The sequence below is a fragment of the Rhinolophus ferrumequinum genome, chromosome 21 (assembly GCF_004115265.2).
Source record: "Rhinolophus ferrumequinum isolate MPI-CBG mRhiFer1 chromosome 21, mRhiFer1_v1.p, whole genome shotgun sequence".
Taxonomy (NCBI): Eukaryota; Metazoa; Chordata; class Mammalia; order Chiroptera; family Rhinolophidae; genus Rhinolophus; species Rhinolophus ferrumequinum.
The window spans coordinates 1,840,692-1,861,762 of record NC_046304.1 but is presented as its reverse complement, the minus strand read 5'-3'; the positions used below and the strand labels follow the sequence as shown (position 1 = coordinate 1,861,762).

The window sequence follows — 21,071 nt, the reverse complement described above, 5'->3', positions numbered from 1 at the left end:
AGTCCCGCAACCATTAATCTGCTTTTTGTCTCTATGAACATATTCTGAATATTTCATGTAAAAGGAATCACACAGTCTGTGACCTTTGTGTAGCTTCTTTCTCTTAGCATGTCTTCAGGATTCATTCCTGTGGTTGCGTGTCAGTATTTCATTCCTTCATACAGCTGAATAATACTCTGTTTGGAGATTGACCACGTTTAATTTATTTATCCGGTGATAGACATTGGGTTGTTTCTACTTTTGGGTTCTTATAAATAATGCTGTTGTAAACGTTCGTGTATAAGTTTCTGTGTGGACGTGGGTTTTTTTTTTTTTTTTTTGGATATACACCTGGCAATTAAATGGCGTATTCTAGATAGTAAATCTTATCAGATACATGATTTGCAGATATTTTATCCCATTCTGTAGGTTGTGTTTTCACTTTCTTAATAATGTCTTTTGTTTTTAAATTTTGGTGAAGTCCAGTTTACCTTTTTTACTTTTGATGCCTGTGCTTTTCGTGTTAAATATAAGAATCCATTGCCAAATCCGAGGTTGTGAAGATTTACTCATATTTTCTTCTAAGAGTTTTATACCTTTAGCTCTTAGATTTAGGTTGCTAATCCATTTTGAGTTAATTTTTGTAGATAGTGTAAGGTAAGGGTCCAGCTTCATTCTTTCGTGTGTGGTTATCCAGTTGTCCGAGTACCACTGGTTGAAAAGACTGTCCTTTCCCCACTGTTGACACCCCTTTGTGATGAAGTGTTGCCGTGGAAAGTGACCCGAAGAAGGACTCACCTTGAACACGCACTGAAACAAGCACACACCTTTCCCAGGGTGGTAGTTTTGCAACTGGCTGTATGCTTGGCACCGTTTTCATGAATGCCTTCGCTTCTCAGAAATTGTCATCATCCTCATTACGGGCTTGTCTCTGACTGGATTTCTCTTCGATGTCCCCATGCCATGACTGTGCCGTTAAGGAGTATGTGGTGCCAAAGGGCAGCTGGCTGAGCTCGTGGGGACACTCTGACAGGGGCTTGCAAAGAGTGTTTTGGAGTCTTGTCAGTTTTTTGAGAGGGGAAGGGGTAGACATGGGATCCTTAAATCACTATTTGAGTGTTAATAGACTTGTTTTAGAGGACTTGACAGACCCACCCCAGTATTACTGATCTGTGTCATGGTAATAAGGCATGAAATGTGATAAAAGCTGTGATTTATTAAGACATTGCTGTTTGCCAGGTTGTGTGCTGTAGTTATATATATTCATATAATCATCCCACAAAACTGTGAGATATTAGGGCTGTTATTGTCACTGTTATACCAAAAGGGAAACTGAGGCTCAAAGGAAGTAATTTATCAAAGGTACATAACTACCAAGTGGCAGAGCTGGGATTAATATCACTTATTCTAAGTTCGTGCTGTTTCCTTTGTGCTGCGTTGCCTCTCAAACATCTGATAATGCTTGGTGATTTCTAAGCCCAAAAAATTCCTTTTAGTTATTGGATTGAGATAGTGCCTTTCTTCCATTGCTCAAAGGACTTTATCTTGTTTATCTTTATAATGAAGTAATTAGGAGCCAGCTGTCACCCCTATTTTATAGATGATGCAGCTGAGAAAGTATGTAGGACCCACTCACAGGTGGACAGCAGGCAGTCTGGATCAAGAAGTCAAGGTTATCTGGTCAGACGATAATTTCCTGCTGTTCTTACAGAAAGAGTAGGCAAGTAACTACTGCATTCCTTTCTTGTAACAGTCCCAGGAATTGTAGATGTAGTAAAACATAGTTAACTGTACGGCAGGCCAAGAATCCCGATGGACGGATCTTACTCAGTGAAAGTTTCCCCTTGTTCTAAGTGTCGCTCTTTCAAAGGCCGAGCATCCCTGATACTTGTTGGGTCTTTTGTAAAATAGGGATGCGGCACCTCGTTTTCACTCAGATTCCTCAGCCTTTGGTGTGAGCTTCCAGAGAAAAGATACATACCTCTTGTGTTTAGGATACACTGTCTGAAGAGGGAGGAAACCCTTTTGTAATTACAGGGTTCTGTAATTTGAGAGAAGAGAAACGGTACAAACAGTCCAACGTCTTAAAAACTTACATGTCTAATTTGTGTTTTCAGCATTACCTTTTCGTTTTTAATTACATTTTGTCTCTCTTCCCTCCTTTGTCTCTTTAGCCATAGAGCTTATGTATGGAGGTATCTACTGCTTTTTGTGTCAGGACTACATATACGACAGAGACATGGAAATCATTGCCAAAGAGGAACAACGGAAAGCTTGGAAAATGCAAGGTTTGGTTTTGCCTAGATTGACGTGCCTGATTTGTTTCTTAGTCGTGCATTTCCTCATGTTTGTCAAGCATAAAACTCACCAAAAGAAAGATCAATATCTAGGGAGAGAGTCAGTGGAGGGAGGTAGGGGAAGAGCCCCCTACAGTCCTGCTGGTTCCCTCCTGTAGGCTCCCTGTGGAGCCAGCCTAGGTTCCAGGACAGGCAGGTTGGAGGACTAGCCGTGCAGGTACAAAGGCCCATTGCTGCCCACAGCTTCCCGGAGCGGCCTCTGCCGCTCGTCTCCCACCGGCCATGGCTGCTGTGAGCAGCTCTGCTGGGGGAGAGATGATGCCCAGCTCTTAATTCTCCCATGTAAGGGCTTACTCGTAGGTGCAGCAGCAGCAAGGCCGCGTCCCCATCTAGTCCCTGAAGAGTAGTTTGCCCTGAGCCCTCCAGTGTTCCAGAAAACCGACTCTCCTCAGTAATATTAAAAATGTTAAATATTAAAAAATTAAATATAAAAAAATATTTAAAATGTACCTGGTTCCTTCCAGGAAGGCAGACTTTTCTGATTACATTATTGTAGAATTTCTTATAAAGCTCTTACCTGTTTGGGTTATGTTTGATCTGTGTCAACAGAACGAAGTACCCCTTCAGCACCCTAGTTTAGCACTTTCACTGTGACGTTCGTCTGTAGTCGAATGAGATTCCCACGCCGCTGACTGCGGCGTCACCTTGACCCCACGAGCTCAGTGGTCCACAAAGGAAGTTTCGGAAAGCAGTGTACATTTTTCTATATTTTTGTGTTTTTCAAGAATGAAGAACAATAGGAAATTTTTATACTTGAATCATTTATTTTAATAACATGTAGCACCTTAACTGTATTTACTGAAAAATAGAGAAAGTGTAATTATTTTTGACACATTTTGGAGAACAAATTTGAAATCAGTTAATGCAGTGAAAAGGTTAGGCTTTCCCTCTCCTGCGTAGTGCCCCAGTGGCCATGGACCATTGCGGCTTCTTATTTGTTGTCACTTCCACACACATGCTGCCTTCATCGGGACATGGTCCGGTATACACAAACATTGTGCAGCCCCTTTCCTTAGCGTTCACTTAGTTCTTTTTGGCTTCCCTGATTTGTTTTCCTTTTTTTTTAGTTCATTTCCACATATGCTCATGCTGTTATGACAGTGATAGGTGTAGCTTCTCCCATGCGACTGCAGAGCGTCTCTCAACTGGCAGAACCATCGCTGTTTACAAAGAGAACATAGAACCAAGCATCTGTTTTACATATTTTTGCCTTAATTGTTCTGCTTTAAAAACAATGCCTTTTTTTTTTTTTTTTTTTTTTGAGAAAGGAAGAATAGAAACAGTTACTCTCAGTGATGAGAACTGTTTGTGTTTAACAAATCTTTTCTGGAAAACAACCACTTGGACTTCAACTTCATATTCTTTTCCCCCTCAAAAATTTAGTAACGTTGATCTGAGTATACGGTTCCTTTGTACAGAACACTAAGCCGCAAGGCTAAGAAATGTGTGTGCCAGAGTCAAGTAGAATTCTTCTAAAATCTTTCTGCAGTTCCACCTGTCAGTGAGATGCTAGTCTATTAAAGTTGATTGAAAGATGCAGAAATTTTAGGTAACATGGAACGAGTACTTCAGAGTGAATAGGGTGTGTGTTAGGATGAAATGTGACAGTAATTGCATTTATAGCCTTATTGTCTCTGGTTTAAATCTCTTATGGGTACAGCTGCTCAACAAGATACATTTTTCAGAATGAATTTTAAAAAAATGCGTTTTCTATCTGTCAGCTTTACTCAGTCACCAGAGAATGCTTCGTCTAAGTTGCCAAGTACTTCCCATTGGTGCTGATGCCACAGTCTCTCTCCTCAAGGATCAGAGGCTGTGAGAAAACAGCCATCTTGGCATTAACGTCAGGGTAGCTTTAATTGGAGGTACTGCTTTCCTTATTGCAGGAAACAGCTTATTCACAGCACATTCTCTAAAGGGAATTCCTGTAAGTGTTCCGTTAGCCTGTCACAGCATAATAGGGTTTTAGAAAGACCTAGTGTTACAGATGTCCTTCTTTGAAATACAACCTGATAAGTAGTATATCACCACCATTTTCATTTATAAACTCACTTGTTGAAAATTTAGCTAACAGCACCTGGAATTGTCTTTCATTTTCTTAGGCGTTGGAGAGAAGTTTTCAACTTGGGAACCAACCAAACGGGAGCTTGAACTGCTGAAACACAACCCCAAAAGACGAAAGATCACCTCTAACTGCACCATAGGTAGGTGGGTGGCAGTGCTCGGAGTTGTGGTCTGTTTCCTGGTTAGGTTTATTTCTCAGGGTTTAAAATTAGTAGATGTCAAAATGTAGGTTTCCTAACATAGTACTCTTAAGCCCCTGAATAACTCATTCATCCATTTGCTTACCAGCCACTTCTCGAGCTCCTCTTCTCTGTGGGGACCTGCGATAGGCTTGGGGTGCAGTGATGGGTGGAAATAGTCCCTGTCCCGTAGAGTCCACTTGTGTAAAAAGGCTCAAGTTTATTCTCACCAGGTAGAAGCTGCGTACAGTAATCTTTAGGGAGCGAAATATATGTGTGAGCCTGTTCTCTGGGTTTCCCAAGACTTGAAGAAAGACATTTTAAAAACTTTTTAAAAGCTATTTTTGTTTGTTAGAGATGCTGCATTCTGACCTGTCCTGTTGCCTGTTGTTAAAGAATATCTTTGGGTCATTTTATCAAAATTTAACAATGGCTGAAGTGTGGGACCAGGGGGGAGGGGTGGTGGTGATGAACATTCCTCAGTGCCATTTATGGAAAAGCGGCGTAAAAATCAGGACGGCATTATGTTTCTTCTTTTTTCTTCTTGAATGAATGAATAAAAAGAAAATGGACACATAAATGTAGAGGAACCATTGTGATTCCGTTGGGGTTCAGTAGTACCTGTAGGTCAGTGCTCGGGTCACCCCCGCTCTCCTGTCTGCCTGCTTCCCAGGTCTGCGAGGGCTCATCAACCTCGGAAACACATGCTTCATGAACTGCATCGTCCAGGCGCTCACCCACACGCCACTTCTGCGAGACTTCTTCCTCTCTGATAGGCACAGGTGTGAAATGCAGAGCCCCAGCTCCTGTCTGGTCTGTGAGATGTCATCCCTTTTTCAGGAGGTAAGCACTGTTGACTTCTGCGGTGTAACATTTCTGGAACTATGTTTGCTTCTCCCCCCTTTGTAAAAAAATAGGTTGACTACAACATGATAAAGGAGGGCAAATTTCTAAAACCTTATATAGTGAGTAAAGATGTATTATGTACATTTATTATGGAAGAAACACATTTTTTCCAAAAGGAACCGTTAGAGGACTATTGGCATTATTTTTCGAGGCATACAAGTGACGTGGAGGATGAGAAAGAGCCCTTAGGGAGTGGCAGAGCTGGTGGGCAGTGTTCATGAATACTGTGGGGTTCGGCCTCCCCTGTTGTCCGCTCTCCGCAGTCACTGGGTGTGTGGATGCACATGGCCCACTTCCCTGTGTGTTCCCAAGGAGTGTGGATCTTCCTTTCTGTTGCTCGACCGCTGAGTGCTTCACACGTCTGTCTCTGTGACCATCTGTCCTGAGCATCAGGTTCTCCCCTGGATGGGCTGTAGGCTACACTCGTGTCTGTCCTGTCCGTGGCTGTCCTAACCAGTGCTGACAGCTCAGGGAGCCTTGGGCTGGACTCTCTGCACTCAGCTCGGTGACCTCAAAAAAGCCTCTCAGAGCTGAAGCAGCTCAGCCATCCCTACCACAGAATGGGGCTGCTACCTGCCCCGTAGGTTGCTGAGAGGTCTGCACATACGTGAGGTGTCAGTACAGGAGCCCGCAGACTCGGCCTGGTCTGTCCTAGTGATGACCTTTGCTGGCAGTCATGCACGCCCATTGTCCCACACGTCGGGCACTGGCTGTTTTCGCACTGACGTGGGGGAGGCGAGGCCTGGTTGAGCAACTGCGACAGAGCCCACCTGGCCTGCAGAGCCAGAATCACTGACTACCTGGCCCTTTTCAGAAAATGTTTTCTGACCTCTGGTCTAGCCTGACCCATTTCCTTCATACCCACAGCAAGCTAGGAACTACTGGGGTTGCAGCAGTGAGCAAGCTCAATAAAATCGTTGAGCCTAAAGGAAAAAGGCAGGTGCAATTGAAAAACCAATGGGTGGATGTGTCACTTCCATGCATGGATTTCAGCCATTTTCACTGGGCACTATTGGGTGATAGATTCAAATAGGTTTGGGTATATTAACGTATAACTTACAAAGAGTAGACTTCACCTTGTAGCGTAGAGATCTGTTTCTCTTGACAGACGCATGTCATGATTCATCCTGTAAGCCCAGCATAGAAAACTAGATAGTGGGAAGGGAGAAGATGACTTGCAGACGCAGCCCAATGAGTCCAAATTCGAGGCAGCTGGTAAACTTTTTCTCGTGTGTCTTTGTGTTCAGCGTGTAGCATTTCGTCTTGACAAGTGATTTCGTTTGCCTTCTCTCTGAGCAGTTTTACTCTGGGCACCGGTCCCCCCACATCCCGTACAAGTTGCTGCACCTGGTGTGGACTCACGCCCGGCACCTCGCAGGCTATGAACAGCAGGATGCCCACGAGTTCCTCATTGCAGCCCTGGACGTCCTGCACCGGCACTGCAAAGGTGTGCGCCTGCACCTCGGCGCGCATGTCGGACGGTGGGGGGGGGGGGGGATAGGGAGGGTTGGGCGGTAAGGGGGGGCCAGGTGTGTGCACGCCTGACAACTGCACTGGGGCTGTGTTATAATCGTAGGTTTTCCCTAGTAAGATAAACACTGTAATTATCTTGGGTTCTTCATGGTTTGTTCTTACGAGTGGGCAACAGTTTCTAGTGTTCTCTGACTGTTCCGGGAGTGGAACAGCCCGTAATAGTGAACAGTGAGCTCTCTGTCCTTGATGGGCCTCTGCCTTGAGTCCTGAGGTGTGAGGGCCTCACTCACCTGCAGCTCCTCCCGGTGGTCATGGCTGTGTCAGGCCAGAAGCTTCTGAATGTGCTCTGCACACAGCCTAACCATCTCCCTTCCCTGGGGAATCTCCAAAAGACCATCGTTGCTCTGGAGCAGCCAGAGCGACTAGGATCGCAGAGCTGAACCTGCACACTTGCCAGTACTTCCCTGGCCCTAAGGCAGGTTCATTGTCCAACCAAGGGCCTTTTATTTTCAAGTCTCTCTCACGATCTCCCTGGAACTCGACTCCTCCCATCGCATAGGCTTCTCCGATGCGTGTGGGTTTAGATGGTCTAGCAGAGGGGCCGCGGGCAGCAGCTCCTAGGACTTGGAGGCAGGAGCCGAGGACTGAGCAGCAGGCACGGTGGGCTCCTCCCCGGCCCTGCCCCGTGTGGGGCTCGCAGTCTGAAGGCCCTGTGCTGAAGTATAACTGACAGGTATCAGCTGAGGGCTGAGTGTGGCTCAGAATCACCTGGACGGCTCCTTAAAGCACACAGTTGGCCTTTCTGTTGGGTGGCTCTGAAGTGAGCTCAGGATTTGTCGTTCCTAAGGAGTTCCTAGGCGATGCCACTGGTTCGGAGAGCACACTCAAGTGTAGGTGAAGCGTGCTCAGGTAACAAGTTACCTGCTTACCTGTGGCCTCTAGGCTGGTGCAGCTAGTCAAGGGTGATTTCCTCCTGGCCGCTTTTCCCTTGCATGGGGGTCCTTCAAGAACAAAGTCCTGTTTCTCCAGGTCACTTTGTTGAACGGCCTTCATGCTGCTGCCTTTCAGTGTCCCGGGTCATTGAGCTGCTCACAAATGCCCTGTGGAATCTGAGGTTACAGCTCAGAGACACGCCAAACGTGAGATGAATCAGCTTGTTCTGATCAACTGTCATGGCTTTGGGCTCTAGCTTTTTTTGTACCTAAATTTCTTTCTCATGAAAACATACACATGATCCTTTCAATATTTGCCCTGGGAATCAAATAAAAGTTGCCTAACAGCTTAGGTAAGGTTTAATTTTCTAGTATAAAGTATAACATACAAACAGAAAAGAGCCATGTTAGAGATTATTAAGTTGTTACTCCAAGCACTTGAGAATAATTAAGAGACCTCGGTTTGAAAATGCATTGCTGTTAAAATGTTCATATGACAGAAAAAATGAAGAAACCATTGTGATCTATTCTTTGACATAATTCCTTTTGAAATGTCTGGGAAAAAATGTAAGGCTCTTCTTAGAAACACAGTCACCGGCATTTTTCTGAATCCTGAAATCATCAGGGTCGCTAGTTCACAGCACATGGGGGAGGCCGCTTAGCCAGGCCCACTGTGCACCTGCGTACATGTTCTTGTACGTGAACATCAAAGATACGGATCCTCAGGTATCTTGCGGCTTATTTTTCTTTGCGTCTTCCTTTATGTATTTTCTTGTATCCTAACATTCTTGTCCCACAAATGAATTTGAGATCCTTCTGGGTAGCATTTTCTCCCTAATCTCTCTAAGCAACTGCTGTCAGAAGACTGTGGCCACCCTTTATTCCTGTGTCATAATTTAACTTTTTTGATATATAATTTATATACAGGTGGGCGCACACATTCTATTCCCATGTCTACTTGAACGACAGTTTTATAGAATGTATATAGGATATATATGAATATGTATTATGTTTGTTTCACCGTATAAGTTTTATATTCACATAGGTACACACAAATTATTTATACAGTTGACCCTAGAATAACTTGGGGGCACCGACCACCTTGACAGTCAAAATTCTGGGTATAACTAAAGTCTGCCCTCCATATACTGGGGTTGCTAACCGTCAGTTACAGTTGACCCTTGAACAGTGTGGGTTTGAACTGTGAGGTCAATTGAAAAAAATCTGCATATAAGTGAATCTGCACAGTTCTAACCCACATTGTTCAAGGGTCAACCGTAAACAATACCTGTATTGAACTACGAAGGATGGAAACTATACTTATCTAGATACAACTGACTGGAAAACAGCAGTTCCTGAAGTTCCAGAATGTGGGAACTGATGAGAAAAATAGACAAGCGGGAGTCCTGCAGGGATGCTTTCTGAAGTAAGGACTCATTTAGTCCTGGGAGTGCAAGTAGAGGCTTCCCTGGAAGTATTCAACCCATAATATGAGGTGTGGTCAAACAATATGATGAATGTTTAAATAAAACAAAATTTATTACAGTAAAAGGCACATTGCATTAATTCCCTCAAAATACTGCCTGTCACTTCTAACACACTTACCCCAGCACTCTTGTCACTTTCTGAAGCGGTTCTGGAAGTCCTCTTTCGTGAGTGTCTTAGTTGCGCTATCGTGGCTGCCTCGATGTCCTGAAGCATTTTGACTTTGGGGGAGAACCAGAAGTCGCATGGGGCCAGATCTGTGAATAAGGTGCATGAGAACACACTGTAATGTTTTTATTTGACAGAAATTTCCGCACCAGAAGCGATGTGTGACATGGAGCATTGTCATGATGGAGGAGGATTTACAGCACACTTTAAAACATTCTTCTCTCAACCGTAGTTCACACCCAACTGACTGCACGGAACAAGCTAAAACTTGTCACGCACTGTTAGTAATGTTCGATGCACCGCTTCCCCTATTGAGGATCCCTGCCTTTCTGTTGGGTGACACTCGGCAGCAGCATTCACTGTATTTTGTGATCACAACGGAACGGCTTTGTGTCACACATTGCTCTGGTACGGCAATTTCTGTCAAAAATATTACCATGTGTCCTCACCTACCTTATCCCCCGGATCTGGCACCGTGTGACTTCTGGTTCTCCCCCAAAGTCAAAATGGCCATGAAAGGTAAACATTTTGAATCGATTCAGGACATGGAGGCAGCCACGACAGTGCAACTCAACACACGAAGGAGGACTTCCAGAACTGCTTCAGAAAGTGGCAAGAATGATGGGATAGATGTGTTCAAAGCGAGGGGGAGTGTTTTGAGGGGAATTGATGGCAGTGTGTCTTTTACTGTAATAATTTTTTTTTTATTTAAACATTCACCATATCGTTTGATCACACCTCATATGTCGGGCCACCTCACTAGAAAATACTTATTCAGTTATTCTGTAAATGCAAAAGGAATCAGTAACTTTTCCCATTTACTGAGCATTTGATACCTTTTGGTGCCAAGATAGAAGCTAAGGAGATCTTCTTAGGGAGTGGAGAAGAAGAAAATAGAAGATAAGGCAAATTGGCTGGGTCATCCTCACTTTCCCCGCCAAGTGTGTTGTTTGAATGATTAGTGCGAGTGTGGACATCTCAGCTTCCATGATGCCTCTGTGGGTGAACGGCCTCAGGCTGGGGTCTGTGGCTCTTGGAAACTTGCTGACGTTGGAGGGTGAGGGTGGGCGCAGTTGGGCATCACAGAGCTCTGGTCTCCCCAGGTGATGATAACGGGAAGAAGGCCAACAACCCCAACCACTGCAACTGCATCATCGACCAGATCTTCACGGGCGGGCTGCAGTCGGACGTCACCTGCCAGGTCTGCCAGTAAGTGGGGGCTTCCGGTGGGACACCGAGTGCCTTCTGGGCCATGCTAGCCAGACCATAATGAGGGACCCCGGGTTCTGTCAGAGAGACGGACTCCTGGGTGCGGCCTGTCAGCAGACTGCTGTGTTCTGAGAAGATTTTAGAATTTTTAGATGCTGGGAGCATGACATTTAGTCACGCCTTCTTCATGACGTGTCAGTAGACTGAGTCTCACAGTGGGGCATCTGCAGCACAGCCAGATGGGAAGCAGTTCTGTTTAAACAGCTGTTGGCGTGTGTTGGGATAAAATAGCTCCAATGGAAAAAACAAGAAAAAAGAACAGGTCACCCTGATGTGAAGGTCACTGGGGCAGTGTCCCCACGGGTTGTGAGGCCTCTGTCTCTGCCCACACCCAGCAGTGCTTTGAAGCTCCCTGCCATGTGCTTGCTTTCCTGAGGGCCCCTGCCACCAGGAGCCAAATAATGAGCCCCTTCAGATACTGGACAGACGTATTCCAAAGTGTGTCAGTTTGAATTATTTCACAGATTCCTTTCCATTTTCTTCAAAGTAGTGTCCCTAAATTCTTCACAGGTTTCTGTTCTGCGCATAGAGCCCAAAGCTTTCCTTACCAGGAGGAGAGTATATTGGTGGGGAGGTGAGAGGAACCCTGTCATTCACCCTCAGTGCACTCCCTTGGTTTTTATTTCACTGCAACTTTTTAAAAAAACCCTGGTCATGATCCACTGACATTTCAGAACCTATAATGGGTTACCATTTGTCATTTTGTAGGATACACCAGGCATTGGAAAAGAGTCAGTTTGCCTGGGTCATAAATGAGTTTTCTGTTAGGTAGCACGTATCGTCATGGGCCGTCGCTCTAAGCAGTTTAGACCATGGCTTTAAATAACTGCCTTGTTGGCCCTGGACTGCTGAACTCCCTCAGCAGGAGATTGTCTCAGGTTTACATCCTGTGGAAATTTCTGTAGTAAATGTCCCACTCTGGGAATTTCCTGTTTGTATATTTTAGAATAAATCTCCCAGACAGAACTGGCTTCGTTAGCTACAGAATGCTGCTGTTCAGCTCGGGCTCTGTGCCCCGAGGGGGGGCACTCAGTATGTGAACTATGCCGAGGGGTCTAGGTGATGACGTGGGCTCAGCAGTTCCGGTTCCCAGATGCTGCTGAGGTAAATCCATTGATTCAGAACCTCTGGACACGGGGCCCCGAAAAAAGGCCCGAAATGATGGTGCTGATCTTCCGGGTGTGTAAACCATGGCCTATGGAGCAGCCTTTGCCTGACGTGGTTTACACCGCCCCTCCCTGGGGCCTCGAGAGCCCAGCATGTGTTGGGTGTGAGCGTATCTTTTTCTGAGCTGGGATGTCATTTGGATAAAAGGGCAGAGCTGTGAAAGAAGGTTGAGATACACTCACAAGGTGGCACCTCAGAAGCTGTGTGTGGTTGTCAATTCTCCTGTGTTTCTGTCTTTTGCTTCTAGTGGAGTCTCCACCACAATAGACCCCTTCTGGGACATCAGTTTAGATCTGCCTGGCTCTTCCACCCCGTTCTGGCCCCTGAGCCCAGGGAGTGAGGGCAGCGTGGTCAACGGGGAAAGCCACGTATCAGGAACCACTACGCTTACGGACTGCTTGAGAAGGTGAGAAACCTGCCAGCACTTTTGTAGAAAAGTAAAAGTCTTGTCGGCGTTGGCCTCTCCTTGCCTTAGGCTGTTCAGAGCAGTGATTGATCAGAGTGAAGCCCTAATAAATTCAGGACCACCCAGGGTCCCAATAGGTCCTGTGTAGGACATGAGAAAAAATACAACAACCTACTGATAGCTACAGTGGTGGCCAGTGGCTCTGACTGGTTTGTCACATTTTTGCAAGCTGACTAGCTATTCCGTTCCCCAGCTCTGTGCTGAAGGATGTCTGTATCACAGCTACTATTCCACCCCATCCCCCATGTAAATTAACAGAGAGCAAAAATTGAAGCTCCCTCACCTTTTGTGCCTAATAACGTATGCCAGAGACGGCACTAAAAGAGCTGGCCTCTCCTGCTGCAGGTGATGAAAACATAGCTGTGATGTGCTGGGTGCCCTTACACTTGTGTTTACATCTGTGCATTTGCTACAACATTGATTTAGAGAAGTGATTAGGTTTAGGATGCAGTTGTTATAAAGTGTATTTACATAGCTGTTACATACAGTTGTGGTGAGGGCCAGAAACCCTTCCTAAACTTTATTTTAATTGAGGGTAGTGTTTTACGACCTTTATTTTCTTTTACTTGCATGAATTCAAGGCCGCTGCAGACAAGTCCTTGTTTGGTGGAAGTATTCCTTATGGAGACGGATACGCTTCTTGATTTTTACCTTGCTGCATAGTCAGCCGGCCCAGAAGTACATGTTTAAGATTTTAAAAAGAATTTACTCTGTTACACTGATAGATCCAGTTGTAAATGAGGTATCAGACTTTTAATTTGGAAGACAAGCATATAAATAATCAAAACCAAAAAAATAAAAGAGTTTTTTCAAGAGACTATTGACAACAAAATTAAATTTCATGGTAAATTTCAGTAAAATTGAAATTTTACCCACAAAGCAGGTAACGAGGGACATTAAAATGCTTGGGAAGCTGTCTGTGTCAGGGTGGAAGTGGCTGAGAAAAGGTGGGGTTTGCTTGTGTCTAGTTTTTATCAACAGCAAAGGGTCCCTTTCAGGTTACGTTGAGGGTAGATTCCAAAGCTGGTGGAGGGAACTTACGGTACGTGTGATCTGTAGCTCTAGAACCTCCAGGTGTTGGGGTATCTCAGGGTGAGGACGGCAGGGCTTGTGGGCGCTGTCACCGTTTGCAGCGCCTGGAGCCCTTTGTGGAGGAGACGGACTCAGCAGCACTGAGAACGCTGCCCTAGTAACAGGGCAAAGCTCCTCGAGGTCCGTTGCCTCCCTCAGGGTTCCGTGCTCCCACCTTTTTGTATGGGCCCCGTGGTGTACCCTTTGAGCTTTGTTGCCTCATTGCTGTTTCAACTCTTTTATGTTTGTGTGTTGTATTTTCTCAATCGGGACTGAAATACAACGCATTCAGAGGAGGAGACTGCCTCAAACTGTGTGTCCCCACGGCACTGACCGGCTGTCGGGATCTGCCTTTACCTTGTAAGAATTGTTGCAAGGTTGCAAATGGCAGGCCCTGGCCCTGGTGATCTCAAGCACGTGGGGCCATCGGGTAGCTCAGAGAATCCGCGGGGAAGATACCAGAACCCGGCTCAGTGCATAGGGGGTGACGATGGGCGGCCTGGGACCCACACCCAGCAACATGCAGCCCCCGCTACCTGGCTGCCCCGGTGCAGTCAGCGTGCCGCTCCTGAAAAACCAAGGTTTCCCCCATCTGCTTCTTCAGAAAAATTATTCCAGGGACAAAGTCCCCATAAGGAGCATGCAGCTGGCCGAGCCTGGGCCGGTGCCTGCATTGCTGGGGTGGGAAGAGCAAATACTGGCTCTTGTGGTCACCTTCCCGGATGGAAGGTGGCCCTGCTCCTGGCAGCTTGGAAACCCCGCACGGGGCCCGGGAGGCGTGGATAAGTGCCCGAGAAGGTATTTGACTTGGGCTCCATTTGCCTCCCCTAGTTCCTTCCTGTATATATAACTACATGAATATGAAGTCAAATTCTCTTCATGTCTGATGTTGTGGGACGTGTTCGGCATGTTTCTGGGGTACTGAAGCAGCTTTCGTGGCAGGAAGTTAGTTTGGCTGAGATGACAGTGATTTGGGGGCGGGCACTGCACATGGAAAGAAAAATGACAAATGATCAGGAACTTCTGGATGAATATAGAAGGTCAGAAAACATCCAGAGATGACCTGACTGCCGATCGTTTTGCACTGCGTTGGTGTAATTTTTTTTAAATGTATATCATCATGAGAAGTAGTCTGCTTATTGGCCAGAGGCTTAATTGATAATAGTTAGCAATGCAGATATAATTGGCTAAAGCATGTGAATCACAATTCGAGGGTAATTAGAATATCGGCACCCCCAGTCTGACTTGTCAAGCCCCAGAACAGACGTCAGGAAGTTCGAACCTGTCGGAAAGGCGGTCCTGGAGCAGGTCTCAGGGCTGTGCCATCTGCTCACTGCAGGAGGGCCTTTGGGCTCCTTGAAGGAAGTGTTCCTTTTAGCTTGGAAGTTTGTTGCCTCAGGCACCTGCATTCTACTATCTGTCCCCTGCTCAGAACTCGGAATGCTTGAGGGACGCCGGAGTCCTAGGCCCCATTTTAGCTGCGCTTGGCATTGGACTTCAGTTAAAATGAAGTGTTTTTCCTCTGTGCACAGTCCTCTGCCTGCTAGGGACACCGACCTGAGGACTTGTTCCTGCTGCTGCCACCACAGACCGGAAGGAAGCTTGCTGAGACCTTAGGGAAGCCATCGCGCTCGCTGGCCCCTGAGCAGTATGCTTGGGGTGGAACAGAACTGTGTTTTGAATTGGAAAGTTGGGTGATGGAGTAATGTGGCAGCGCCGGTGTGTACCCGTCTTCACTGATACCTGCGTACATTCTTCCCAGTGCTGTCGGGGATCCAGCCCTTGTCAAACTGCCCTGATGGTTTTTTCTTGTAATGTTTTTTACAGATTATTCAAATCAGGATCCAGAGTAGGTGTACACATGACATTTGGTTGAATGACCTCCTAAGTCTCCTTAAATCCAGGCTTCAGCTGCCACCCCCCCACCCCACCCCCGTTCTTTCCTTGGTCATTTGTCCACAGAATTTCCCTCACTCTGGACCTTGCCGGTCGCATGTGGGCTGGTTCTTGCAGGTTGCAGTGAACATGCTAGGATGCCTGCTCCACCCTCCCTCCTGCATGACATGTAACTGTTCTCACAGTTCATTCCTGGCCGCCTTGGGAGCAGGCACGGTCAGCTCTGCGCAGGGGGGCCTCGTGCTTCCCGGGGCGAGATGGCAGAAATTCCAAAGGATAAACAAGGATTTCCAGACCTGGTTGTGAAAAAGTCGAATTTTCTGTTTGTTTTTCATCTTTAAACTTGAAAAGTTTGGCATAAACTATATTGAAACATGTGTTTCATGGGTTTCTATCTTTGGTAGCTACCACCTGTGCCAGAAATGCTTGCCGACCTCTCTGGTGCAGCATTTCTATCTCATGACCTGTTTTCATCGTTAGAAAGTTGTCATTTTCCCAAATGTCTCATTTTTTAAATTAAACTTTTTAACTTTGAGATGATTGTAGCTTCCCACGCGGTGTCCACGCGGTGTAAGAAGTGATCCATGGCGAGCCCGTGTATCCGTCACCCAGGTTCCCTCAGTGGTAACTTCTTGTAAAATGACATCCGGTGTCACAGCCAGGACAGTGACATTGGTGCAGACCAGCTGTGGCCCCTCCATCATGGCAGGAGCCCACCACCCCCCCCCGCTCCTCACCCCTGGCAGCCCCCGATCTGTTCTCCATTTCCATGGATTCCACCTCTCAGGCATGAATCATGCGACGTGTAACCTTTGGGGACTGGCTTTCTTCCCTCATCACAGTCCATTGGTGGTTCATCCAGGTGGGGTTATCAATGGTCTGTTCCTTCTTATTGCTGACGAGTATCCCGTGGTGTCACGTGCCAGTTGGTTTCACCCCTCACCCCTTGAAGGACAGCTGTGTTGCTTCCAGGTTTGGGCTCTTAACAGTAAAGCTGCTGTAACCATTTGTGTACAGTTTTGTGTGAATATGAGCTTTCATTTTTCTGGGACAAATTTGATTGCTGGGTCTTAATAGTAGTTAGAAAATTATTAGTATTTCATCAGACGTCGCATTTAAAAAAATTTAAGATAAATATTTTTTTAAGTGATTAGCAGAGAACGTAGAGGAAGTAGTTTCAGGTTTTCTTCCTTTGTGAAATTACAAACACCCCTAACTGTATGTATATTTTCAGTAGGGAAATCAATCTATTGAAAGTGATGAAGTAACTCTTTTCCCTCTCTTAATCTCTCCCATCTTTTTTTCTTAAAAATACATATTTTAAATGCCTTGTAGATTTACCAGACCAGAGCACCTGGGAAGCAGTGCCAAGATCAAATGCAGTGGTTGCCATAGCTACCAGGAGTCTACTAAACAACTCACCATGAAGAAACTGCCCATTGTAGCCTGTTTTCATCTCAAAGTAAGTCTCCCAGGAAACAAACTCTGTGGCAGACTCAATTTTTAGTCCCTAGTACAGCTGTACAGCCTGTGGGTTTGGTGTACAGGGTACATTTCATAATTGCAGTGACTCTGTAAGGAACGCTAAAGAAACAAGGGGGAATGGGTTGTAACCCCGCCTTCTGTTGCTGAGAGGTCTCCTGTGGTGATCCAGTAGCGACGACTCATAACGAAAATAGGGCGGGAGTTGCTCTTCTGGGGGTGGAGGTTGGTAAGGTTTCACTACTCTTACCCAAATTCTTCCATCCTCCCTCAAAATGTCAGTTTTTCTTTTACTTAACAGCAAACAGAGATGCTTAGCATTGTGATCTAGTCCAGGGGTCAGAAAGCTCTTTCTTGTAAAAGGGTCAGGTAGTAAATATCGTAGGGTTTGCAGCCATATGATCTGTTTCATATTCTTCTTTGTTTTATTTTTATGACCCTTTAAAAATGTTAAAAGAAAAAAAAAGAAGAAAACATTCCTAGCTGCTTACTGGATTTGGTGGCCCCTGATCTAGTCAGAGGAATGTCTCATACTAATGAAAGAGACAATATGTTTGTTTTTGCTTTCAGAGGTTATGGGTATTTGTTCTCTACTTTTATATCTTGCACTTCGCTGGGTTTATTTTCTTTTTTGTACACTTACGACTTTGAACAATCACATCATTTCAAGACTTGACTTGAATCCCATAAATTAGATTTCTAGGGATTGTTACTGTGTTAATTGAATCTGTAAGCTCCAGACATGGCCAGGAGGTGATCAGAAAAGGAATGAAAAACCTACTTTGGGGTGTGCACAGAGAAGCCCGTGACAGCTTCATTCCTCTTCCTTCTCTCCTCCATTTGTGCAGCGATTTGAACACTCAGCCAAGCTGCGGCGGAAGATTACCACGTACGTGTCCTTCCCCCTGGAGCTGGACATGACCCCCTTCATGGCGTCCAGGTGCGGAAGGGTTTGTTCCCGTGTCTGTCGTCGGGAGGGTGTGGCTTTGTGAGGTCAGTGATTGGCACCAGCTCCCCGATGAGGCAGTCGACAGAACGTGGATATAACTGCACCTGCTTAAATTGAATTATTACCTGACCTTAACCCCAGACACATTTTAGTTTAATGAGTTGTTTTTCCTCAGATGTCCTGTTTCAGCTTTGGCTTTTCCCAAGCAATCCTTTATCACCTTTCAGACCTGGATATTCATCAGGTTAGGATCACAGCGACAAGACAGTATTTTAGCTGATCGAACTGATTTTGGGATACAGATAAACATAGTTGATTTTGCAGTTGTACATTCCATAAAATTTATCCTCCCCTCCAAAAACATGACACTTGCTAATATATTGGACACATGTTAGTTTCCGGGGGGCACTGTAACAAATTACCACCAACTTGGTGGCTTTAAGCCACCAAGGAAAGTGTTGGCAGGTCTGTTTCCTTGGAAGGACCCAGGGTGGTTCCATTCTCTGCTGGGAGGTGTGCCAGGTAGGTCTGGGCTGGCTCCACACTGTGCAGCACCTGTGCTCTGAGCAGCTCGTTCCAGCAGCCTGGGCCTCGGTTTCCTTACCTTGGCGTGGGGCTGGGGAGTCTCTGCCTGACAACGATGGTTGGAGGAACTAGGAAGCATCTGCAGCACGGGTCCAGACAGTGTCCGTGCTGTCATCCGTGCGTCTGTTTGGTTCATTATTTTAAATGATGCTGAGCTTTGCTTTTGTTTGTCACAGCAAAGAAAGCAGGATGAATGGGCAGTACCAGCAGCCAGCGGATAGTCTGAATAATGATAACAAGTAAGTGGTGCCCTGGGGGGTGCCCCGGGCACCTCGGGCTGATCAGGAGCCTGGGGCTCTTGGTGGGACTTGCAGGGAGGGCCCCGCCTGCATTCCTGGGAAGACGACTGCATTTACGAGGGGCAGTGGCAAAGCTCGTTTCCTTTGACCACCGGCCTTCTTTCTGCCCACTGATCTTGTGTTGAGAATACATAAGCCTTCTGTTAGGAAAGGACTTTTCACACCTTTATCATAAACACTCCCTCCTGTTGTAGGAGACTGACCCCTGTCTCCTGGTGTCTGTGTCACTGAGGGTCCGGCAGCCCGGCATCTGCCTTCACTGGCATTGGACAGGCCTGTGCTCTTTTCTTTGCCGTCCTTCTTACCGTTGATGTGGTAGAAAGAATGAAAAGAGAGAATGGTTACGGTGTCTCCCAACACCAGTTGCTCGCATCGCTTCCACTAAATGTGGTTCCAGCGAAGGAGCTTGAGAGCTGAGAGGAGGCCACACGGGCGCTTTCCTCGCTGCCTTCTATGCACCAGCTTTGGTTCCTGGGCTCAGTGAGCTACGCCTCACTATGCAGGCTTCTGACTGCTAGTGACAAAATGGAGTTACCTGCTCTGTCTCTCCCCACTCCTTTCCTCCCAAACCAGGTACTCCTTGTTTGCAGTTGTTAACCACCAAGGGACCCTGGAGAGTGGCCACTACACCAGCTTCATACGGCAGCACAAGGACCAGTGGTTCAAGTGTGATGACGCCATCATCACCAAGGCCAGCATTGAGGACGTGCTAGACAGCGAGGGGTATGTCGGGGTGCAGGTTGTTTCCCCGATTCGATTACAGGGAATCCAAAGCCGCGTCTGCTCTTGGTTCCGTTCAAGCAGGTTCACGTTCGGTGGCGGGAGTAAGGAGGCTTATTCTGGACGGGATGCCAGCGCCGAGATAGTATGTGGCAGGACAGTCCTGATTACAGGGAACGTGGTGTGGTGTGGTGTCGTGTGTTTCAGTTGCACTGTGAGCTGACACGCGAGTTCTTTCGTGGCTCCTCTTTTCTTTCCCATTGTTTTCTTTTGTGGCACATTCTCATCCACCTTTAACTTCGCCAAATCCTTAGTCTTCAGACGGTCAGTAGGATCCTAGCCCCAGGGACGAGCTGCCTGCCATGTGTCTGTGAGGCGCGTCTGGACGGTGTATTCTGAGCTGTGGGGGAGCCCCCTTGGGAGTGTGTGTAGAAGAGTTTGTGTTGGGGAGGACAGCCTTGTGGCTGAGGAGGTCAGAGCAGAGGGGTTCGCCAGAGTCTGTTACAGGAGGTTTACCAGCGAGCCCCGACACAGGCAGTGGCAGTCACACAGGAGACGCCGGGTTCAGGGGCTGTGTGGGAGGCAGGACTGGCAGGATTCACGCCGTCCTGGTGGATGGGCTCGGCCTTGGGCATTTGGTGGGGCACTGCCAGTACCTCACTAAGGACCCATCCAACCAAGAGAGCAGATGGCTGTGGTGCCAGGGTTCTGGCTGGGGAGCGGCGGTTTTGCCTGACCTCTTATGACATCGAACACAACCATGCTTCTTCTTTGCCTACTCAGATACCTGCTGTTCTACCACAAACAGTTCCTGGAATACGAATAGCCTTACCCTCAGCTGGTCGGGAAAATGAAGGCCACGAGTTGGCAAGCCCCACAGAACGAACCCCGACCTCCCCAACATCATGATCCCACCACCCACACGGAAGTGCCCCGAAAGCGACAGATTCTTCTGCGTCCTGGGCCCAAAGCGGCAGCAGCTGGTGCCCAGGACCGGGCTTTGAATGGACACGTGCTGCGGTGGGAGGAGGCTCCAGGAACTGCACGACCAAAAAATCACGAGGGGTGTATTCTGCATGGAAGGGGCCAAGTAGATGTTTCACGAGTGTATCTCCTTTGCTCCTCAAGCAGATGTGTGGGCAGTTGGGGTGGGGGTACCCCCCACAGCATGGAGCAGCCTTGCCCTGGTGCTTCAGTTCCGTTGCATGACAGTTAAAAGGCGCCAGCCCATTTTACAATTATGGGTCCATTAAAGCATTAGAGAGGAAAAAGATTCTGTGCAAGGAGGACTTTGCGAGTATCTTTGTGAGGTTAAGTATTGAGTATGTGTAGTGTGGGACTCTTAGCTTCTCTTTTGTCTGCAGATATCAAGACCCACCCCCACCCCCACCCCCAGAGCCTGTGGAACTGAAGACACTTAACTGGGGTTTCCAAGCACGTCTGTTCTGCAGATAACGTAGCATCAAACTGCATGTGGAAATATCAGCCTGGGTGTTCTCCCTCAGTTTTCTAGGAATAGGCATTTTCTCATTCCCCTCCCTTTTCCTCTCTGTCCACAATGGTGAATTTCATAAATGTAATGATAGTAACGTGAATGAATTATTGAGTTTGTATTGAAATCTAG

At 46.7% G+C, this 21,071-nt stretch overlaps 1 protein-coding gene across 1 annotated transcript in view; it reads left to right on the top strand.

The window, feature by feature from the left end:
- The window catches only part of USP22 (ubiquitin specific peptidase 22), a 47,078-nt gene extending 26,007 nt beyond the window's left edge, over nt 1-21,071 (top strand). The window contains exons 3-13 of the mRNA XM_033090004.1: nt 2,154-2,267; nt 4,439-4,540; nt 5,253-5,422; nt 6,785-6,932; nt 10,647-10,752; nt 12,227-12,385; nt 16,748-16,874; nt 17,743-17,834; nt 18,605-18,667; nt 19,301-19,450; nt 20,231-21,071. Of these exons, the coding sequence (XP_032945895.1) occupies nt 2,154-2,267; nt 4,439-4,540; nt 5,253-5,422; nt 6,785-6,932; nt 10,647-10,752; nt 12,227-12,385; nt 16,748-16,874; nt 17,743-17,834; nt 18,605-18,667; nt 19,301-19,450; nt 20,231-20,273 (1,274 nt within the window). The 3' untranslated portion in view covers nt 20,274-21,071. The remainder of the gene's footprint in view (nt 1-2,153; nt 2,268-4,438; nt 4,541-5,252; nt 5,423-6,784; nt 6,933-10,646; nt 10,753-12,226; nt 12,386-16,747; nt 16,875-17,742; nt 17,835-18,604; nt 18,668-19,300; nt 19,451-20,230) is intronic.